General features: G+C 39.8%; 1 protein-coding gene across 2 annotated transcripts in view; it reads right to left on the bottom strand.

Moving 5' to 3' along the window:
• The window catches only part of LOC131568899 (poly(rC)-binding protein 3-like), a 496,267-nt gene that overhangs the window by 49,705 nt on the left and 425,405 nt on the right, over positions 1–21,157 (bottom strand). For both annotated transcript variants that reach the window (XM_058821076.1, XM_058821067.1), the window contains exon 6: positions 11,095–11,245. In XM_058821076.1, the coding sequence (XP_058677059.1) occupies positions 11,095–11,172 (78 nt within the window). In that variant the 5' untranslated portion in view covers positions 11,173–11,245. The remainder of the gene's footprint in view (positions 1–11,094; positions 11,246–21,157) is intronic.

Raw genomic sequence — 21,157 nt, 5'->3', positions numbered from 1 at the left:
GTGAATTCAATGCAGGGCCACCAAGCTGGTCAGGGGACCAGAGCACAGGACACATGAGGAGAGATGAGAGAACTACATTTGTTCTTAAGAAGAAAAGACTTGACAGGGAAGTCTTACTGTAGTGTACAATAAAGAAAGCAAGCTACAATATCAAATTCCTACTCAATGTGAGGAAAAAAAATTACCATGGCGATGGCTGGACATTGAAAGAGGCACCCAGAGAATCACCATCCTTAAAAGTGTCAGAACCCAGCCTGGGCAAGGCCCTGTGTAATCTGGTCCAATGCAATCTGCTTGATTCAGGAGGTGAGACTGAAGACTTTTGTGGGTCCCTTCCAACATTCATTGGTCTGTTATTCTTCAGTCACAGCCTTATTCCCAGTGAAGTCAGTGCCTTAATAGCCACAAAGTTCCTCAATCCTGTGAGGCCCCTTCCCAGGTTTATTTTCAAACTGTGCTTTTCCTGTATCTCATTTCCCTTTTTTATTTCTCTTCCAACTGCTCTTTCAAGATGGCATTCTGCACTCTTGTACACACTGACCTGAGAACAGATACTGTCCAGAGAGGAGTGCAAATCCTCCAGTGGTATGTGCTTTACAAATCTACAGTTCTTCTGGCCAGTGTTGAGTAGACCTTTACACTTGACACAGCTGTGTGAGTGCTTTTGGCAAAGCTGCTTGTGTCCATTTGGGACTATGAGATATCTGCACCTCTGTACATACAATGTAGAGAAGCAGCTCTGTGAGAATGGGCACGAAAGGGCTCACTGCAGTTTTCTATTTTGTAACAAAATTATTGTAATATTCTCTTAATATGCAGGTTTAGGTCACCCCTCTTCCTGTGGCTGAGACAGCCATACCAGCATGATGTGTAGGTTCCCAAATGAGATACAGCTTTTTTGCCAGCAGTGACACAAATCTGGGACACCCATCCCCCCAGATTTTTAAGATCTTACTGTTTTTTACATTTTCATTGTAACTGTCAATCTCACAGTAATTGCTGAAAGGGCACTACAGGGAGCAAGGCTCTCAGTGATGACAAGGCTTGGGAATCTCCCATGTCCAGTAGTTCCTATCTGATCACTTAGCACGTCTGGCAGTTTTATCTTAAAAACTACTTCCATTCTTCTCAGTTCTAGCTTTCAGAAATAATTACTTCCACAAAACAAATTCTTAGAAGGACCTTTTGCTAGGGGTGAGAGTATTCTGTTTCAGTTGCTATGGGCAAGCAACTATATTTCAGTCCATGGTACAACTTCAGGTTTTGTATATCTGAAGTTTCATTAGAATATGTAGGCCTAGTCTTGAACCTCCAAGGCTCTGTCAGTATAAAATAAATACAAATTTGTCCCAATCCATTTGATCATCTTGAGTCTTAATGAAAGATGCTGTTCTTTCAGAAACGAATAGATGGGTTATGGGAAATAAATGCAAAAATATCTTCCTTGGAAACAGGAGAACATACTTTCGTTTATGAACAGAAAAGCCATGTACTGTTTGTAGCATTGGTAAAAAAGATGGTCCATTTCTAACACAGAAATTAGGAGTATTTAAACAAGCAAAGGAGAGCATAGAATAAAAAGATTCTCAAGCTGATTGTTTCACTGAATTCTCTGTGAGTTTTTCTTTGCATTTCAGTGGGGACAGGATTCTACATGACCAAGCATTACCTTGTTATTTATTAACAAAGAGCACAAGCTACCAAAGAGATGAGTGGAAGAACTGTGTGTATACCACTGAGAAAAAAATGTTTCACTAAGACTGGTGACCAGTTCCTTGGAACATGCCAGCAAATGGCACTGTAATCATATGGACTATTTCAAATCTCCCCCTCATCAAAGGGTGACTTTAGAGCTTATTTTATAAACCAGTTACAAAACATCCAAGCCAATGCCACCTCTCCCTCTACTCTGGGAGATGGTATTCTGCTTGGCCATGTGAGGTAAGATCACAGGGGCAGAGAGAAGCACAAACTTTACACGGATATTTCAGAATTTTTACAGAGTTTTGCTTTATACAAATTACTGGGAAAAAACCCAAAACAACAGAATGGTTTTAAATGGGTCACTTCAAACTTTTCTGGGGCCTTAGCTTTTTCTAGGAAAGCCCCTAGAAAGTACTGGTGACAACAGATCATGTCTTAAACTATGATGAGAAATCCATTACAGCCACACGTTAAATCAAGAGACTCTTTTCACCTCATTCTTCAAACTACCAAAGCTACTTCAACAAACCTTTAATGTTTCTTTATACAGTCCAGTATTTGTTTCATACAGTTTCTCATATCACCATGAAATAAGTTTACTGCTAAATGAGATACCTAACACCATTTTTATGACCCTCAAGTTTTAGCATTATTTCTAACCAAGGTTACTTTAATGGCTTTACCTTCTTCAGAAAATGTTTCCAGATCTGCCAGACATCAAATGTGCTGTAGTTAAGTGCATAAGATGTCTGTCACCTACATTGGTTCATTACAAGTTTGGAGTTCAGTGTAAGTCAGGCAACCAACCCTCACTGCAGTCCAGGGAGAGATAATGGAGGATATTTTGAAATCCAGATGCTGATTTCAGGTAACTTGAAGATAATTCTCAAGCCTGGGGGACAGAGTGGTCATTATGATTTTCTTAAGTAGGAAATTTCTAATCAAGTAGATAAAACAAGAGCTGGACCTCACCAACAAACCCTGGGAGACTGCCCAGCATCAGTAAAGTATATTGATAACCAATCAGCCAATTCATTGCAGATGACTTGAGGAAAAGCAATGGTAAAAACAGGGGATGGCTTCTTTCACGGTGAAATGTAGCATATAATATTATTTGCATACCTTATTCACAAGAATGTGATGAATTTTGTTCTTAATGAACACTTGGGAAGTGCTCTATTTATAGCTAAGAAGCTATTTCTGCAGATTGTGCATCATCTGTGGTGAAGACAGGGCAGCACAAAAGGGGCAGCAAAAATTCCTGTGAGTCAAGGCTTTTGCAGGGCTCTTGATGGTAAGAATGACTAAACAAAGATATAAAACTAGTTGTAGAAGAAACCTATTTCCTAATCAATTATCTTGTGTGTCCTTTGAATAGCAAGAGAAAGAAATCAGTCATATTAAGAAAACAAGAGGCTTAACAAATGACAACAAACCTTGGTTTAAAGATTAACCTTTGATCTGTAAACATAAAGTGTGAAATTCCATTACTTTTTCTGAGTGTGAGGTTGGTTTAATAATTACTGAGTCCTGGAAAATCAAAACAAAAACAGGTAGCTGTTGTGGGACCATAGAAACACACAGGTCTTGCTCTATTATCATGCAGCTTTTATTATCAGTGCTATGGGGGAAATGGAACAAAAACTTCATAGGATCCCTGAGATAAAGCCATGTCTAGAAGGAAAATACATTTAAGAAATAATATAGGAATATATGCTTTCACCTCAAAACATTCAACAAAGCACAGGCTCCATCCTAAAGCCTGAAATTCCTTCAGGCAATGCTCTGATTGCACGTGCTAACCTGCTTACTATAAAGCAAGGACTAGGTGGAACCAGTAGGGCTGGAGTCTACAAACAAAACAGCTTTGAAAGGAAAGGAATACAGCCTTCCATGGTGGGGAAACACCCGTCATGGGACAAGGAGGGGTCCTGGCAACAGCACACAACAGCTGTGCTGATAAAGTTTTCTAAACCCTGACCAGTTGTCTTCCTCCCATCCATAAGGAGGCATAACATAACTCTCTCTCTCCTCACCTTAACCTGAGGACGGAGTTGCCAACAGTCACCTATGCTCATGAATATGCTTGCCTGGAAGACCCCAAGATCATGTTCCACAAAGCTGTTCTGAGCAATGCGCTTGCATGGAGCATGTGGGGCATCTGCATTTTTCAAAGACTGGAAGAAAAATCAGTTTTTGGGAACATGACAGCCTCAGAGAAATCTGTCAGCCTCAGAGAAAAAAAAGGCCACCTTGGGTAAACTGAGAATCTGATTTGTGTTCTGGGATTACGTGGGATTAGCCTCACTGCCATGGGAGATCTCATGTTCCTAGGTGATGCTTCAGTAGTCAATGTCTGATGCCCACAGCCCTAAATTAGAAAGGCATTGGCGGTCCCAGGCCTTCCTTACTGAGGCAGATCTTTTGCTAACAAATATGGTAGTGTATGAGGAAATCTGAAAATTATGGTTTTTCTGATGGAGATTCCAGTATTATGTATCATCTGCAAGTACATCTAACATTTTTTTGGGCATCTGTGCCAATGGGCATTTTTCCTTTGCTTTTTGACAGCAGATGGGTAGCCATCTTACATTCAGTTTCACACCTAAGCTCCCAGCTTTCCCTGCTAAAACCAACCCAAAACTCAGTTCTGTCCCTGTGCTTGTCCCTGCACCTGTGATGCTGAAGCAGCAGCACTGAGTAGGGCGTGTACCTTCTGCAAGCTTAGTTCATTAGTCACGCACTGATGAGGAGATTTTGTTTGGTAGAAGTGGGAACACTCAGCTATGGAGATTGGTTTTGGGAGTAGAGAGTGTCCAGGGGCTGGGGGAACTCTCCCTTTCTGCTGATTTTTGATTTTTGAGGCTAGTGAGAGTATCTTGGCTGCTCCTACAAAAACACTGAGAAGAGGTCCATCCTGTGTGGTGCATCTCCATGCAGAGCTTTGTTCCATGACCAGGGCTCTCAGGTATCACAGCAATGCAAGCAAACAAAACAGGAACTATAATAGCAATAGGCAGGACAGTCAATCCTCATAATACCCTGACAGTGTTTGTGGAAACTGGAAAGAACAGAACAAACATTGGTTTGATTGGCATTTTACGGCTCAGATTGTATTACTGACAAGGTGATTCTTAAAGTTACTTTGTTGCATTCTGTATTTCAATAAGTAAAAAATAAAAAATGGAAAAGGAAGGTCATTACCTTTAAGATGGGGAAAATTAATTTCTGTACTTGCTTTACGGTCTTTCAGGGAGGCAATTAAGCAGGCACCAAAAAAGTGGCCACTAATAGAAATCCCTGATGCTAAAATGGTATTATCTGAACTAATGAAAAAGGCAGTTTTTCCTAATGATTTTATTCTGTATTTGAGCTGTTAAGTGTAAGCCATTACTTTATGAGTCTAAATTTTCTTTTTCTTGTAAAAATTCTGTATGTAGCATCACAAAGTAATTACCAACATGTCTGAAAGCCACCACTGAAACTGGATGTAGGTCACTGTAACCAGTGCTTCCAGTGCCACAAGTCCCTCACTGATCCTGCTGAAATAATTTCAAACTTAGATACCTTGAGTTCCTGAGGGAATTTAAAATTACGCTGTAAGTACTAAGGCACTCATAGGGTTTTGTCCAAACCCAAACATTTGACTGCAGATACATCTTTTCTAATTCACTGCTGCTGAATGAGAAATGCATCATTGAGCAAATGGTATCAGGGAAAGAAAAGCTCCACTCAGTCATCATATCTTTCCTCCATCAATGCAGATAATACAATCTAATAATACATGTGCTACTCGTTACTGGACATGTTTAAAATTTGCATAGGAGACGTATAGAACATAACAAAAGTGTCTATACCAGATTTTTTTCTTGGGATTCCCTTATTAGATTTATTTTCAAAGTAGTATTTTATATCATTATTTCCAGCCACAAGCACTTGTGGCATTCAAAATATCATAATATTTGTATTTATAATATGTATTTATGAGACTGTTTGAAGAAAGCTAGGCATAGTCTCCTCAGTCTCCTAAAACTTTTGTTATTTTTCTGTGAATTCCCCCTCTGTCAGTCTTCACCATCACTCACGCACGTGGCACCTGCTGCTGAGCACAGAACTGCAGGTGTGATTCTGCCAGAAGAACAGCAAGGTAATTACCTTCTCCTTGCCCCGTGATGCACCAATACCATACATCCAAAATTGCACACACTTTTGCTGAAATAGCTTTCCTATCCAACGTAGCATATCCCAAATGTGCCACTCTCTAGACACTGACACATCTGATGCTTTTTAGCCTTTTATGCTTTCCAGATTTCCCTCTGTCACTGAACATGTATCTTCTAAATTACCTTCTCCAGTTAATTGCCTCACCTCTCCAATTTACACCTCTCAGTATTTGGCAAGAGTCCTACTTTCCTGCCAGTTTTCCCTTCACTCCTTCATCCCACCTGTAAATTATTTCCTTGTTCTTCCTAACCATCTGACTTCATTAATCCATTTTGGTTTTTATTGCTGAAACTCCATTCTCTTTCTCTAAAAGATTCCTCAGGCTCAATACATTACTATATTCTACTCTGGCTTCTTGCAGACTTCACTGCACCCAATATGATTTCATCAATGCACACGTTCACACAGCACCTTTGAAAACAGTGCATTATTTCTCCTGCAGGTTTGTACTGGAGGGAGGAAGCAGGAAGCAGAGATTCTTGCACCGCCACTATGAGATGGAGGTGGATCTCATACTGGATTTGTGACCTGCTGCCCTTTCTAGGCTGGCCCATTTAAACATTCTCTCCTGTTCCACCTCATAGACCTGGCTTGTAAATCTCCATTAAGCTGCTTTCCTGAGATTTAAGACCTTTCTACTGCCACAGTCTCTTCACTATCCACATCTAAAATTAAACTTTAATGCTGAGTCTCCAGAGTCTTAATCAGCCTCTTAACACTGTCTGTATACAGAACCAAACTAGTCCAAAATCATATAATCATTATCCAATATAGTTAAAATAGGCACTTTATGAAGTTATTTCTTCCTGAGCATGAACTGACCAAACCTAGTTCAAGACCACTGCAGATGTCAAGTGTCATACATTAATATGTTGGCAGATACCTGTGGGCAAGGCTACAATTTTCAGTCTTTCAACCTCATTACCTGAGGCAGTAAGCAAGGAAAAATCAGCCACAAGTCATGGGAATAGAAAATTCAGCAAAATATGAGCAAGGAATGGTAAGAAACATGGAGGTCTACACCTATACACTATGACACGCAAAGAGCCAAAATAATTTTTATCTTGACAAAAATTTAGAAAGGAAGAAAAAGTAAGAGATACAGTTCTTTTGGGGCTTGAGCTTTGCTTCTCCATACAGAGGGCTCTGATGGCTGGGGGCTGTTTGCCCATGAATACACATACACTTCATTTGTCTTCCTTATGCCCTTCAAAACCAGTGATGTGGTCTGGGCAAATAGTGCTATTCTTGCCTTTGCTGGAAGCAGAAATCTTGCAATCCTTACAGTACTCCAATCTTGTCCAGAAATTACAGTTTTGAAGTAGACAAAGATAATAAAATACCCACATCCATTCACGTCTCTTTCCTACACAGTGATTTTACTTATTTTACTTCAAGAAACAGCAAGAATCAGATGGAAAATACAAAAGTAGGCACTGTAAACAGCCTCAACTCATATTCCCTGTTTTTCTCTACTGAAATGTATGAAACAGCTTTATTTCTTAATGTGGTGCATCTTTCTCATTAATAAAGGATGAAAATGCGTATCTGCATTATTTAGCATATTCTATATTTCTAACTGCATGTCCTTCAAAAGACTCTTCTGTTTCTGACCCCTCTGGATCAGCATTCAGGTAACTTGGTCAGAAAGGTGCTGAGCAGCAGAGGCTGCAGTGCCTGTGAAGCACAGCTTCACAGGATGAATTCAGTTTTGTCTGACTTGTCCTTAGAAACCTTCAGTGATGGATGGTGCAGCACGCCCAGGCAGCCTCCATCCCTCCTCACATATCCTCGTAACAAGTTTTTCCTAATCTTGCTTTTGAGATTTCCCACAGACACTGACGGTTGCTCCTCTGCGGATGCAAGGAATGCCTAAGCACTGCCCTTACAACATCCTCACCAACACCTGCCCTATAATTTGTCACCAGAAAATGTGACAAATGTTTTGTGTTGCTCATGATTTCTCTTCAGGGCTGTAGCACCATTGTAGCTTTTTCACTGATGTAACACGGCACAAGATGAAAATTAGGCCTTTCATTCTACATGGCAAAAGATGAAAATTAGGCCTTTCATTTTACATGGCACAAGATGAAAATTAGGCCTTTCATTTTACATCATCACAAAATCTCTCAAAGTCCCAGCTCAGGAGGACACCTTTCATACCAGGCCCTGGAAACACTGAGGTTACCCTGAGGTTAACCTTTCATACCTCGCAGTGGTTGGCTTTTTGCAGGGCCTGCACAAATTCTTTTTCCACTATCACTGGTAAAAAAATTGCTGCCCTCCCTTAACACCACGTTTTCTGCCATGAGAATATCAAGGCTGTGCCTTGCCTTGCTGCCAGCTGGCTGCTCCCAGACCTTGCTATGCTGTGGCTGAGTGGCTGTGCTCCCAGGGGCTGTCCCAGCCTCCTCAGCCAGAGGCTGCAAAAGGCTGGCAGGAGCTCAGCTGGATGCACAGACACTCCTTTCCCCAAAGCAAGATAAAGCAAAGGTGCTGATCAGGGGTGTCCTACCTGCACTGGGGAGACACTGGCCCTAGTTCTCCCAGGCTCAGGACTCTTCCTATTTCCTTTAATTTCACCACATGATAATGTCTTTTGTTTTTGCAACACAATTTGTTTGTTGTGGTGGTTTTTTTATTCATTACCATCTTGAAGAGGTCTGGCCACTCATACAAATCCTCATTTTTCTGCAGATATAGAATTTACCTTAATAGCCTCATTAAGGTGGCCATTCTTGACTTAAAGCCTCTATATAAATCACGTTAAAAGTACATGCTGAAAATTTCCTAAGTCTGCAGGACTTACAGGCAAGATAAGCAAGCACAGTAGCACAATTTATGGATTTCCAATCAAAATGCATGCAAACAACTCAAAGCACATTGGTCTTCCCTATGCAAAGGTACACTGGTAATAATGGTTTAGACATAGAGAGTTAAAGTTAGTAGGAAGAGGTCCTCATTTTTCCATGCAATACAGTAATAAATAACATTAAAATTATTTTACTTTAAAAATAACTGAATCCAGTTTGCTCCTGCTATTTTAAAAACCTTTTTATTCCTCCACTTCTCTCTGAAGTTATTACCAATTATTTACAGACCAACTTCTGCTTCTTGACAAACTCTTTTGTCTAGGAATATTAATTAGAAAACAACAATTTCCACTGATGTCTTTACCACAACAAATCTCAAGGAAGAGCCTAGAAATGTGTTTCTTCTTTTCCAGAGGCACATACAGCTTTCAGAATGCTTTCTCACATTGAGTTCATATTGATTCAGACATCCTTCATTCCTCTGTATTATTTTTAAATCACAGAAATGACATCAAAGAAACGGAAAGCGTCTGACTTTAATCACCAAAATAAATTCTGATTTAATGTACTCTTTCCAATACTTAGGTACAATAGGATACATGATTAGAGCATAGTGGAGCTAACAGAATACCCATCGTGCCTTGTTAAATGAGGATGCATGGTATAGATCCAGGTAAAATTTGAACTTTGTAGCTTTTGTGGCTTTAATTTAGACCCTTGGGGCTACATATGCACTGAAGGCTGGACACATAACATGCATTATTGTTAAAAGTAGTTGCACACAAAATCAATGATGTTTAACAGAGAAAATGAACTTTATCTGATTTCATTTCTGATTTAAAAAACTTCAATAATCCGAGCCCACAGTTTAAACAAAATGTCCTGAAAATTACAGACACTTCATTTTTGCTTTAAAGGCATGATTCTGAAACAAGTAGAGCTGTCTGACAATGATTAAAAAAGCCCAAAACACCTTCACTTAAGCACATGGGAATGTGACTGCAACCAGTAGGGCTGCTTATACCCACTGGGATAAGTATGTGCTCAAATGCTTTCATGCACTGCGACCAGAAACCAGTAGAATCAACCCTGAAGACCTAATTTTGAGCACAGACACGTGTACAGATTTTAGGTGAGTTTTGTAAGAGAGAGTGTTATTAAACTTGTTTGACAGATCCCTATTTAAGATGCAGATTTACACACCAGATGCCTGCCTGAAGCTGAATATTTCAGGGGGAAAAAAAATCAAAATGGTTAGATCATTTCTGAGAAAAAAGATAATTTGATCTGACATAACCTAATTTCTGAGGGTTTTAATTTGCAAACTTAAGCTGTACCCCCTCACACTTCTCCATAAGTAAAATAGAATGGGAGATACCTTAGTGTCCTATTTGTGCTATGGGTTTATCATATGCGTGTTCATACCATAGTTTGAAAACATCCACTATGTTAAAATGTATAAGTATTTTAGTGGTGAAATTAAACTAGGAGTAAAAATATTTTTTTAGATTTATATATACAAATTTGATCTCCAGAATAATATGCATTATATATTCACTGTTCCCTGTTAAGGATGAGACTTAACCACTTCCTTTCTATAACATTCATTCATTAAGCCTAAAAATGCCTGGAGTTGCCTGATGCAAATAATACAAACAAACCTATGAAATGTGTTTTTTAATTAAAAGCCCACTTTATGATCTGTTATGCGAAATAGGCAACAGCCAGACTAAATCTGACAATACTGAACTGGCACTTTGTCTGTGGCACAGATTTCCCACTTATCTGCATGCTTTAAGTGCTGCACTGGACAGAAAGGAAATGAGAGTCAATCTTCCGACCCAAACCCACAGGGACCCGGGCGAACCCCCAGCATATCAGGGGGCTCACTCTGATGAGATGTTACAGCAGAATAATGAAGAACTGGACCCCATTTGCATTCAACAGAAATAGACACCAGCTCCGTGGCAATTATTTCACACGAGACAATGTTCTGGTATCCTAAAAAAGCTCTGCAAAACCCAGCAAATGCTGAGAAAGGCGAGCTGTATGCAGGTCAGCCTCCTGCAAGGGTCTGCCCAATTTGGCTCACTATCAATGGAAGAACTCCTTTTTTTTTGCCGCCGGATCCGCTCAAAATGGGTTTGTTACGGGCAGGGCTTGTTTCAATGAGCTTGGGCTGCAGCATGAACTTCAGCAGGACTCCCTGAAAGGCAGGGGGTGATTTTTGGGCCATGGCAATGGTGCTTTTGACTCAAGGTGGAGGGGGAGCAGACCCTCTGTCAATGTTAGTGCCAGGCTCTGCTGGTAGCTGCACACACACTCAACACACAGGCAACAGGAAATGCTTCACCTTGCCATGCATGAGAAGGCGTATGGTAAGAGTGACATTGAGACCTCCTTCGGACACTTTTCCGTCCTTCGTGTTCATCCTGGCCTTGTATCTTCAATACTTGAAAGTAGCTTCGTTTTTTTTATTTTTTTCTTCTATTCACTTAATCAACCTAAAGGGAGAGAGAAAGAAAAAAAAGAAAAAGTACCATTGAGTGGCTGAAGCTACTCTGAACTGAGAATATCATGTTGTACAAACCAATTAACATTCCTTCCTTTGATTTTCTGGACTACAGCTTAGTGCTGAAAAGGCTCCTTTGATTATTATCCCTCCCCATCCAACTCTTTAGCCCTTCACCAATTACAAGATAAACTCCCTTTTGAAACCTTTAAAATTTTCTTAACTTCCTGTATTTCAAAGTTGAAAGTAGAGAGCACAGCAGAGTGAAGTACAACATTTTCTTCTGAAGAGCACTTTGTTAACCTCTGCAGTGTGTATATGCTACATACATATATCTATACATGCATTTTTTTACACATGCCTGCTGCTGTTTTTATTTCTCTCCTTGTTACTACATCTTTCTCTTTTTGCTCTTGCAGAAGAGATATTTTTGTTTTCTCTCCAGCTAGAGAGAAATTAATTCTGAGCCTAAACACTGATCCCTGCCAGCAACAGCGGATGACACATTATCAAAGACATCTGAATAACTAAGAGCCACTTGCTGTTGTAAATCTGGGCACTGTCTGACTGTGTTTTTGTCTATGAGGCCCAGAGGTGGCTCAGTCCCTCAAAGGCCAAAGCTGAGCCTCAGCCCTAAGTGGAAGGAAGATTTTTCTTAATTCCTAATGACAAATTGCAGATTTCTAGTCATTTACAAAGCCATAAATATCCTAAAATGCTAATGAAAGCTGCAAGGGCTGGCTTTGAAGGGATAAACAAGCTGCATTATGAGTTTATTAATGCAAGGACATTTATCAGCACATACAAAAATGTGAGCAGGAAGGAATATTACCAAGGGCAGACAAATTCTGTAGTAGAACAGGCTTAGTGACTCCTTATTTAGTTTTGTCCTTTTCAGGCTTATCTTAGATAGCATAAAATCCTTAGACATTATGCCTCTCAGTAACCATCCTTTTTTTTTTACCCATCCTCTCTAACAACCCTATTAGCTTTGCATTTTCAGGCTTCCCAAATATTTACCTTGCACTATATATAAATAGGGCACTGGCTAATGAGCACTCCCATTTTGTGTTTTGGAGTGGCAGGCTGCTCTCCCCTCACCAAGATTGCTCAGGCATGGGACTAGACAATTGGAAGGGCCTATGGGATCATTCTCCTAAAAACTCTGGAGGAAGTATCGTGAGGCTGTTTCACCATTTGATTAAGCTCTGTCCTAAGAGCCACTAAGCACTTTACTAGACCAAAGTGAAGCCCACATTGGCTGAACATGTTATGTGTGAGAGACATCAACAGCAGTTCTTAAAGGAAGAGCCCAAGAAAAGGGTGGAGAGATTGCTGATGGACTTGCTGAGCTGCCAGCAATCAGTGATTCATGGCACTCTGGGAGATTGCCTCCAGACCTGCATTTCCCATAGCCATTGCTGGACAGCTTCATGAATTTGTTTAGTGCCTTCTTGAATCCATACATCTGGTCTCCAAAAGTGGTGGTCTCACACATTTAATATTAGTGTGGAAAAATGTTCTCCACTCTTCGTGGCTTAAATTTGCTCACTGATATTTCCCCTTGTTACACATTTTGCCCTTTGTGTGTTATCTGAAGACTGCCACATCAAGTCACTTCTCTGAAGCTGAAACTTCTCATTTCAGCCAAGGCCTGTGAGTGACCAAGCCACTCCTTATTTTTTTGCCCCTGGGAAATACACTGGAAGAGTTTTCTCTCAAGCCTCTACAGGACTAGTAGGGCCACAGAGAGCTCCTGTGCCTTCAGTGACTGCAAGAGTAAGTGGCAGACATGCCTAAGGAGAGATGAAAAGAAAGAGTGAGAAAGAGCAGCTTAAACTCCTCATTCCACCTTCCTGATTTCCCCTAACCCAGCACGGACTAAGAGTATTTAGTACCATGTCCTCCACCACCCAGACCACAGCTGCTGATATAAATCCATTTATTTCACATTTCTAGGCTTTTACCTTACACTATATATTCCCTATCACACTGGGGAAAGGGAAACAAGAAGCCAGGTGCCTGGGTGAGACAGCAGAAAACAGAAGCAGCCTGGCCATGTCTCTGATGCACCATGAGTGCAAGAAGGTGACCGGAAAACGTTCCAAGGCAGATCTCAGGGAATGGCAGAGAAGGGTATCAGCTGTACTCCACTTGTTTAAGATTAGACCAGGACTCAGGGGAAAACCTGCAACTGGATGACCATGACAGCCCCTTCTGAGAAGTTCAGAGTGTGGAGCAGAGGAGATGACTGCGGTTGTTCCCAGGCTGAGACGGGAAATGGTCTCATGCTGCTCTGCACCTGCTCCTTGCTGAGGCAAATGTCCTGGCTCTGACAGCCCAGCATTTTCTGATCGGCCAAAGATAACCCAAGCAAACCCTAAGTGCCAAACAGGAGCACTTTGGCACATAAACAGCAGCCTAGACCTTGTCATCCTGGACTGTACGAGAGCAACACTGGCCCTTTGAGACCTCTAGAAACCGATGGCAGCTTTAGGGCAGGCTTGGAAGATTTCAAGAACAGCTGTGTTTCAAGTAGAAGCGAGGTATGTAAGACCTCTGTGGATCAAAATTCAGTGATGAGGGTACAGTTGTTTCTAATGAGATGTATTCCCATGTGGGAAAAATAATTCCAGACTAGAAATAGGTTTACAGGTGCCATGGCCTCTTACTACTGGAATGCTGCAGCGTCACTTTGGAAAAGAAAAACGGAGGAAAATCTTTACCCCAACAAGAAAGCAATCTCCACCCAAGCCTGACCTTTTCCAGATAAAACCTGAAAAAAATCAGTAGTAAAGGCTAACACCTTTTGGGTTCTTTTCAAAAACCCAGAGATTAGAAATGAAATTCCACCACAAATATTGTTTAAAAAGCCACAGCTATTTGATTTTATGAAGGATTTTGTCACTGTCCCTCCTCCCAACAAGCTTAAACTCTGGCACCTGGCACTGAGAATCAGAACAGATGTCTGGGGGAGGGCTGGGAGTGTGGGTGCCTGCAAGGAGTTAGGCAGCTGTGTGAGACACAAAAGGAATTAATTCAGAAAGGCAGTCTCACATGCTAAGGAAGAATATTTAAAAGCTACACATACACCACAAAGAGAGAAGACTTTTTAATATGCCAGGTCAATCACATCTGCCTCAGTTGTCCTGAGAGTGCAAGTATTCTGGGTAAAACATTTACAGCTTTACAAAGTAAACCTACAGCACTGTTAACGACCTGGGTGTTTTGGTTTTAAAGACAGATTAAAACAAAATGTGTTGTTGTACTTCATTACTTTTAACTTTAAAGGAATTGATTTTTACTTTTAAAGCAATTTTTTTTCTGCAGACAATGTTGCAAACATGCTGATCTCTGTGTACATGCAGATGTCAGATCATCACATTCACAAGGAAGAGAATGGCTACCTCCACAGAGCCTCCTACCAGACAGCGAGACGTCCATGTATTTATAAACCTACTGCTGTCATATACAAGTGCATTGTGAATATTTAATTGGTAAAATAATTTCCCTCTCCTTTGCAGAGTCAGCATTTTGAACAATTTACTATGTTCCAGCCTTGTGTGTGCCTCTCTGTGAGTGAACACAGGCAGCTTTCCTTTCTCAAGCTCTGTGCATTGAGGTCCCATGGCTACCCTGGGGGCTGGGAGACCTGAGTCTCAGACTGAAAAAAAAAAAATAAATCAGTGTTCCACAGTTTTCCTGACACCAGAAGAAAGTCAGAGGACTCCACAGGTGAGCAGAGTGTGGCACAGCTAAATGTTAAGAGTGAGGGTATTTGCATTTTATCCTGTCTTCAGCAGAATGCTGGCAGTGACAGGAGGACAGCTGGACAAGATCCTCTTCCTGACCTTGGGACTCTGGACCAGAATGCACAAAGCCCAAGATCTGGGGCTCTACAGCTCCAGGTAACAAGTGAAAAATATCATGCCCACAGAAAAAAGGAAAGTAGCTCACATCAGGTAGTTCCCAGCAAACTGCAGATCTTTACTTCCTTTGGGGCTTTTCCATTCTCCTGTGGACATTTCCACTGCTGTTTATCACGTAAAAAGCAAACATTTTTCTTCAGGTAGAAAAATACATCCAAATGCATTTTAAAAACCACAACCTTTTTAAAACTCCAACAAAATGGATGTGGAGTCATATGCAAATGCTTTTTATCTGTAAGCATATGCTTCTATACATTTTTAATATTAGCTATCTCAAGCTGGCATGTACCCACAGGTCCTACATGCTCAATATTTATTACAGACAATTTTTTAACATGGCTTTTCTGTAATTGTGGGTAGATTAGGCAAATAAAGCAACAAGCAGCTCAGCCGCACGTTCATCGGACTACTACAAAACCCCAACACAGTTCTTGGGGGTTCCAGTGAATTAATAAAAGCTGAATTAATAAAAACAATACAAGATGAACTATAAGCTGAAGGGCAGTGTCACAACCCCCACACACGCACACACATAGAGGTCAGGAATCCTTGTGGCTGAGGGCATAGTGTGAGATGGCTGCCTGAAGCCTGAGACATGGAAAGCCAACCTCCTGACCCCCTTTCTTCCTACCCCTCAAGCCTGCTAATTCCCTCCAAGAAAATAGGCAGGCCGTTGCAGAGAATATGGCTGCACAGTGCTTTATAAAAGATATCCATGTTAAGGCAACCACTTCAGGCATGCAGGGTAAGAAAGCAGCAGGCAGGGATGCCAAAGATGAATAAAATCAACATAGTACCAAGGTAGACATCAGGCAATTGATCTCTGAGTTTAAAGCCCAAATAAATTATTTGACTTCTGTGAATCTGCCAAGAGAGCTACTCATCTCAAAGATCCAGAGGGATGCAAGGGAGAAGCGAGAGAAAGAGAGTGTGCACAGGGTGAGGTGGCGTGGAGCTGCACAGTCACAGAGGCGTGCTGAAAGCAAAGAGATGCAGAGAGAAGAGAAGGAGGAAGGGAGAAATTTAGCTTCAGATAGCTGATACAGGGAACAGTGTGAGAAAAATCAATGTGGAAGCAAGAACCACCTGGAAATATTAAAGGAGGAAGCCTGCTCTGCTGTGTTAAATCTTGATTTTACAGTTGTTAAATCTGAGCTGTTGGGAAAGAAGAAACTGGCCAGAGCACCCAACACAGCATTCTCTGTGTTTGGGCCTCAAAATCTCTTGAACCTAATTATGATGCTTCATCACTATGAACTGAAAAATGCAATCATGAAGAAAGCAAGGAAGAATTCACTGATAAAATTGAAAAAAATTCCAGCTGTTCTACTGGAAGAAAAAAAAAGGTAAAAGAATGGGGAAATGATAGTGACTGACATTCAGGAGACTCTACTTCTAATTCACATGAGGATGGTTAAACTCAGTCATATAGTTTCCATGTATCTGTAGGTTTAGAAAAAGATAACTTCTTTTTCTTAAAGGAAACATGAGAAAATCCAGTCTCTCACAGTAAACATGTGATTTTCACAATATAAGGAACTATCCCAAAGGAGGGGTAACAAGGCAGATAGCAAGCCATAGACATGAGGGCATGAAAAAGAAGACAGACATCAGCAGAGTAGTGTGAAGATGAACAAAGAGATTTATCATGACTTATGGAGAAGTGAAAACTGGACAGAAACACACCACTTATGAAGAAGTAGCTCAGAGTTTCATCTATTTAGCAAGAACTCAATAAAAAAGTACTACCAAAAAAAAAAAAAAAAGAAAAATAAGGTAGCAAGAGTGAATAAAAAAGAACAGAGAAAACTGAAGCACAGGAAGTCATGAAAAGGCTGTAGCTAAGTCATCTTGATCAGAAGACTTCAGGTGGAGAGAGAACTCCCAGGAATCTGAAGAAACACACTGCCAGGGATCACGATGAGAACAAACAACCTGTGCTTTCAGCAGAGCACAGTTCTTTGGAGGCAGATTTATGCTAACTGACATGATTTCAGTCTTTCATTTAAACTGGAGGGAATACAGGAGGGGATAAAGAACATAAGAAAATTGCCACAGGACAAGAACTGATGACATTATCAGCAGAGTCGACATATTTGGCCATACAGTAAGGTTTAAAATTAGGAATAAGTTTTCTGCCACAGACGGGTTGGTGCTATCAAACAAGGAGATGACTGCTTTGCTTACAAGCTCTTTGATAAGCTAGGCAGCTGTTATCTATGGCTTTTCACTTGAAACTAACATCTCTGGATGTCAAAGGACTAAACACTGTAATTACCCAAAAAAAACCCCAGCAAAAGCAAACCACCTCATCCCCCCCCACTGGCCAGAAACCAACAACCACAGCTACAGGTGAAATCCAGAACAAAACCAGCTCAGCTGCAGTCGTCTTGATTTGTTTCAACTAACGTTTTTTCAAAAATTATTAAAAGAGATAATGATCTGACAATATTTACAGTCTCAGCTGAAGCAAAATAAGACAACTGGATATTTGCTAAACATACACTTCTTCCCTTTCTGTGTCAACTGAAGGGTAAAGACATCCACTGTTACTAAACCATATTGTTATGAGGTTATTAAAAATGCTCAAAGGAAGCCCACAATAACATAACAGTAATAATAATGACAGTTCTTCAAAGGATTTTTCTCCCAGTAATAACTACTTGCAAAAGGAGAAATCAGGCTTTGGAGCACTCCAGTTTTGCACAGAAGCCTCACCAGGAGAACCTGATTAATGAACAATAGCTAAAGAAGTAGGTGCAGTATCAACCTTTCTACTTTATCCCTTCCATCTCCCAAATTACTAGAGAGGACTCTACACAAAGGAATAAGATTATACATTTTATTCACATCCTTATAATTTATATCCCCAAAATAGATTTAATGCTAATCTCTAACTCTTTCATGACGAGAACAAGATTTGCAGATCCCTTAAATTGTTGTATCATGGCCCATCTTAAGTAGGGGGATAGTTGGTGTGAATCCAAAAATCCAGAAATGAGAAAATTAATTACTTGTGTTACCAGAACAAAGCCTGCATGTGTCAGTTGGCACAATGGGTTTTTGCTAAAAAGGTAAAATAAGATAAAACAACAGCTCAAGAATGAAATTTAAACACTAGAGAGAAGAAGGATTAAGGAAATTCATAAATTACATGCTCAAGGAGATAACACCTAATAAAAGTAAGCTGAATATGGGCTACTAAGAGAGCAGTAATTTAAGTACACAAACAGATACAGAAAATACATGTTTGTGGGGGGTTTTTTAAGTGGTAACATATTAGCTCAAAAGTCAAAGGGGATTAAAGACCAACACATTCTTCCACCAGCTAACAGCCACTAACAAAAAGCAGTCACACAGCTTAGCAGGCCCTGTGCTTTTACCAATTATTGTAAAAATCTCTTTATCTGTCATATGCTAAGCTGTGTAGTTACTACAGATGGCTCGAAGTAGTGGTTTTGCCAAAGATGTGAAACTGATAAGGCAAGAAGAGGATGAAAAAATAACAGGACAACTTTTATAGGCAATTGAAAGTATAAAAACTGGCAAGACTCCAGGCATGCTGCCTTTTGAATGTAATTTTATGAAGTATGTGAAGTGACAGTAGTTTTTCCTTGATATGTTTGATGATGTTTTGCCTGAGGAAGAACCTATCCTATCTATAGAAGAAGCTGCCTTGTGTTCTCCCTGCAGCTGCCTTTGTGCTCTCCCTAAAACAAGAAATGCCCTCACCCTGTACAACTGACATCTCATTTGCTGAAGATCACTGCATGTCAAATAATCTTTGAAAAGAACAGCAAAAGATTAGAGACTGATTTTTTTCTTTTCTCAACTGATGAATGTTCAGCTACTGAACTTCATGTATATGAGTCCTGCTCTTAAAATGGACCACTTTTCCTCATGCTAGTCAATAAGGATGAGCTTTAGGCAATTACACTGGTTGTTCCCTTTTTGATTTATTAAAGGAAGTAAACAGCAACATAGTTATTGACTCTTCTGCTAATAATGTTTTTTTGTAAAGCCTTTTGAATAAACAATAAGATGCTGTGGATTTGTTGCAGGAAGAAAAATCATAGAAGCACAATAAAGACTATTGTCTTGTTCACAAATTTTCTACTGTCAACATTTAACGACAAATTACTTATTTAACATAAATTAGTGTCAAAATATTATTCTGTGTGTGAATAGACAACTACACACTGCCAAAATATTGAAAGTTATCCCATTAGAAAGCATCACATGCCAAACAGGTAATAAATGCTATCAAATGTCTGGAAATGAAGTATCAAGAAATCTAGAAAAGCTACATAATGATATTCAGCAAATGCCAAACAGATCTGGGACCTGATGGAAGTAAATAATGGAATAACACAGTAAAAAATGGAAAACACAGTGATTCTTTTGCCAAAGATATCTTCCATCTTTCTAATTTTTTCCCCTTCTTTCTGCAGTTATTCCAGCAAGAACTACCTTGGCAGAAATGCAGAGAGCATCTTTACAATTCCCCATGAACTACAAGACGAGCAGCGGAGCAAGCATGCCAATACTTTGTACAAACCCAGCAGCCAACTAGTGCTTCTGCATCTGTGCAAAAGCCAGGCAGATAAAAGCTCCTGTAGATAGAAGCTGACATGCTGGACTAATGCAACATAAATGCTTCCACAAGGAAATTGTGGCAGCTCACTATAAATTACTCTGTACAAATATTCTCCAAAAGGATTTGAGGATGAGCAGGAGGACAGAGCAGGAGGTGCTTTCTTTCCTTTCCTAATGGCAGCAATGAAAGGAACTGTAAGCTTCATCACGAACCTGCCAGTTTGCAACATCAGGGAAGACAATTTATGCATATGGTAGACCAGTTATTCACCAGACTCTAAAGCTCTAATCATAGCTTTAAGCATAAAATCAGCTTTTACTGCCACTTTATCCCATGGCTCCAAACGCTCAAGTAAAGCACCACATTTCTCAGACCTCTGGGACTTTTTATGCTGCTTGTTTCAAATGGAAATTTTGCCTTACTCGCTTATGTTTGACTAAGAAACTCAATCTAACTTGGATTAATCATTCCATATGGTGTGAGATAATAAATCTAATAAAGAAATGTACACATAAGTCCCAGGGAAGGTACAAGTAGTACAAGTAGCCCAAATGGTCTGTCCAGCACAGAGTTGCTTACAAGAATGGCCTATCATATAAGAAGATATTTTTGGTCCACACCTATTCCTGAAAAAAAAAATAAATCTATGTTCTGATGACCTAAACATTGTGAATGTGTGGTATATTTGTTAAATAATCTCTGCCCTCTAAAGTCAAATGCACGATTCTGACATTTCCTCAATACATAATTTCATTCTGGAATAACGCTTACATTTTAAATTTACCTTAATATAATTTAAAACAAATAAAGCAACAGCTTTGCTTGTTGATTTAAAAGTAAATGTACTTGTAAGAAACACAAGTCAAGCCTAAGTCTCTTTCCCATTTTTTAAAATGTATAAGAGAACAGAGAAATAGACACAGTCTATTTCCAATCTATTTAAAGTAAGATTTATGTACATACATGAAAAAAAAAATGTTTCAACATAGTATGTATATATGTACAGAATATGGTTAAATAATGACAAGCAAGTAAGGTATAATTTTTTACATGACAGATGTGGACAAATTTTAAAACATTATGCACCACATTGCTGGGGTGTAATCTAATAAACAAATATTAAGAACAGAATGATTTTTAAATGAGGTTCTTATCTTCAATAAAAACAGTCTCACAGACATAGAGATCTGTAATTTTCTTTGCCAGTACATATAGGAGTAAGGACAGCTTCTTATTGATCAAAGGAAAAAATTCCCCAAACCAGAAGAATAGTTAAGGAAATACAGAAGCTTCTTTAATAGGAAACATTAACCCATCAAGTATGTTCCCACTGGGCACAGAACAAACAGATATTTAAATATATTTGCGGTTTTATATT

Source organism: Ammospiza caudacuta, chromosome 1, assembly GCF_027887145.1.
Source record: "Ammospiza caudacuta isolate bAmmCau1 chromosome 1, bAmmCau1.pri, whole genome shotgun sequence".
NCBI lineage: Eukaryota > Metazoa > Chordata > Aves > Passeriformes > Passerellidae > Ammospiza > Ammospiza caudacuta.
Note: the sequence above shows the minus strand (reverse complement) of the source record. Positions and strands in the feature narration are given on the sequence as shown.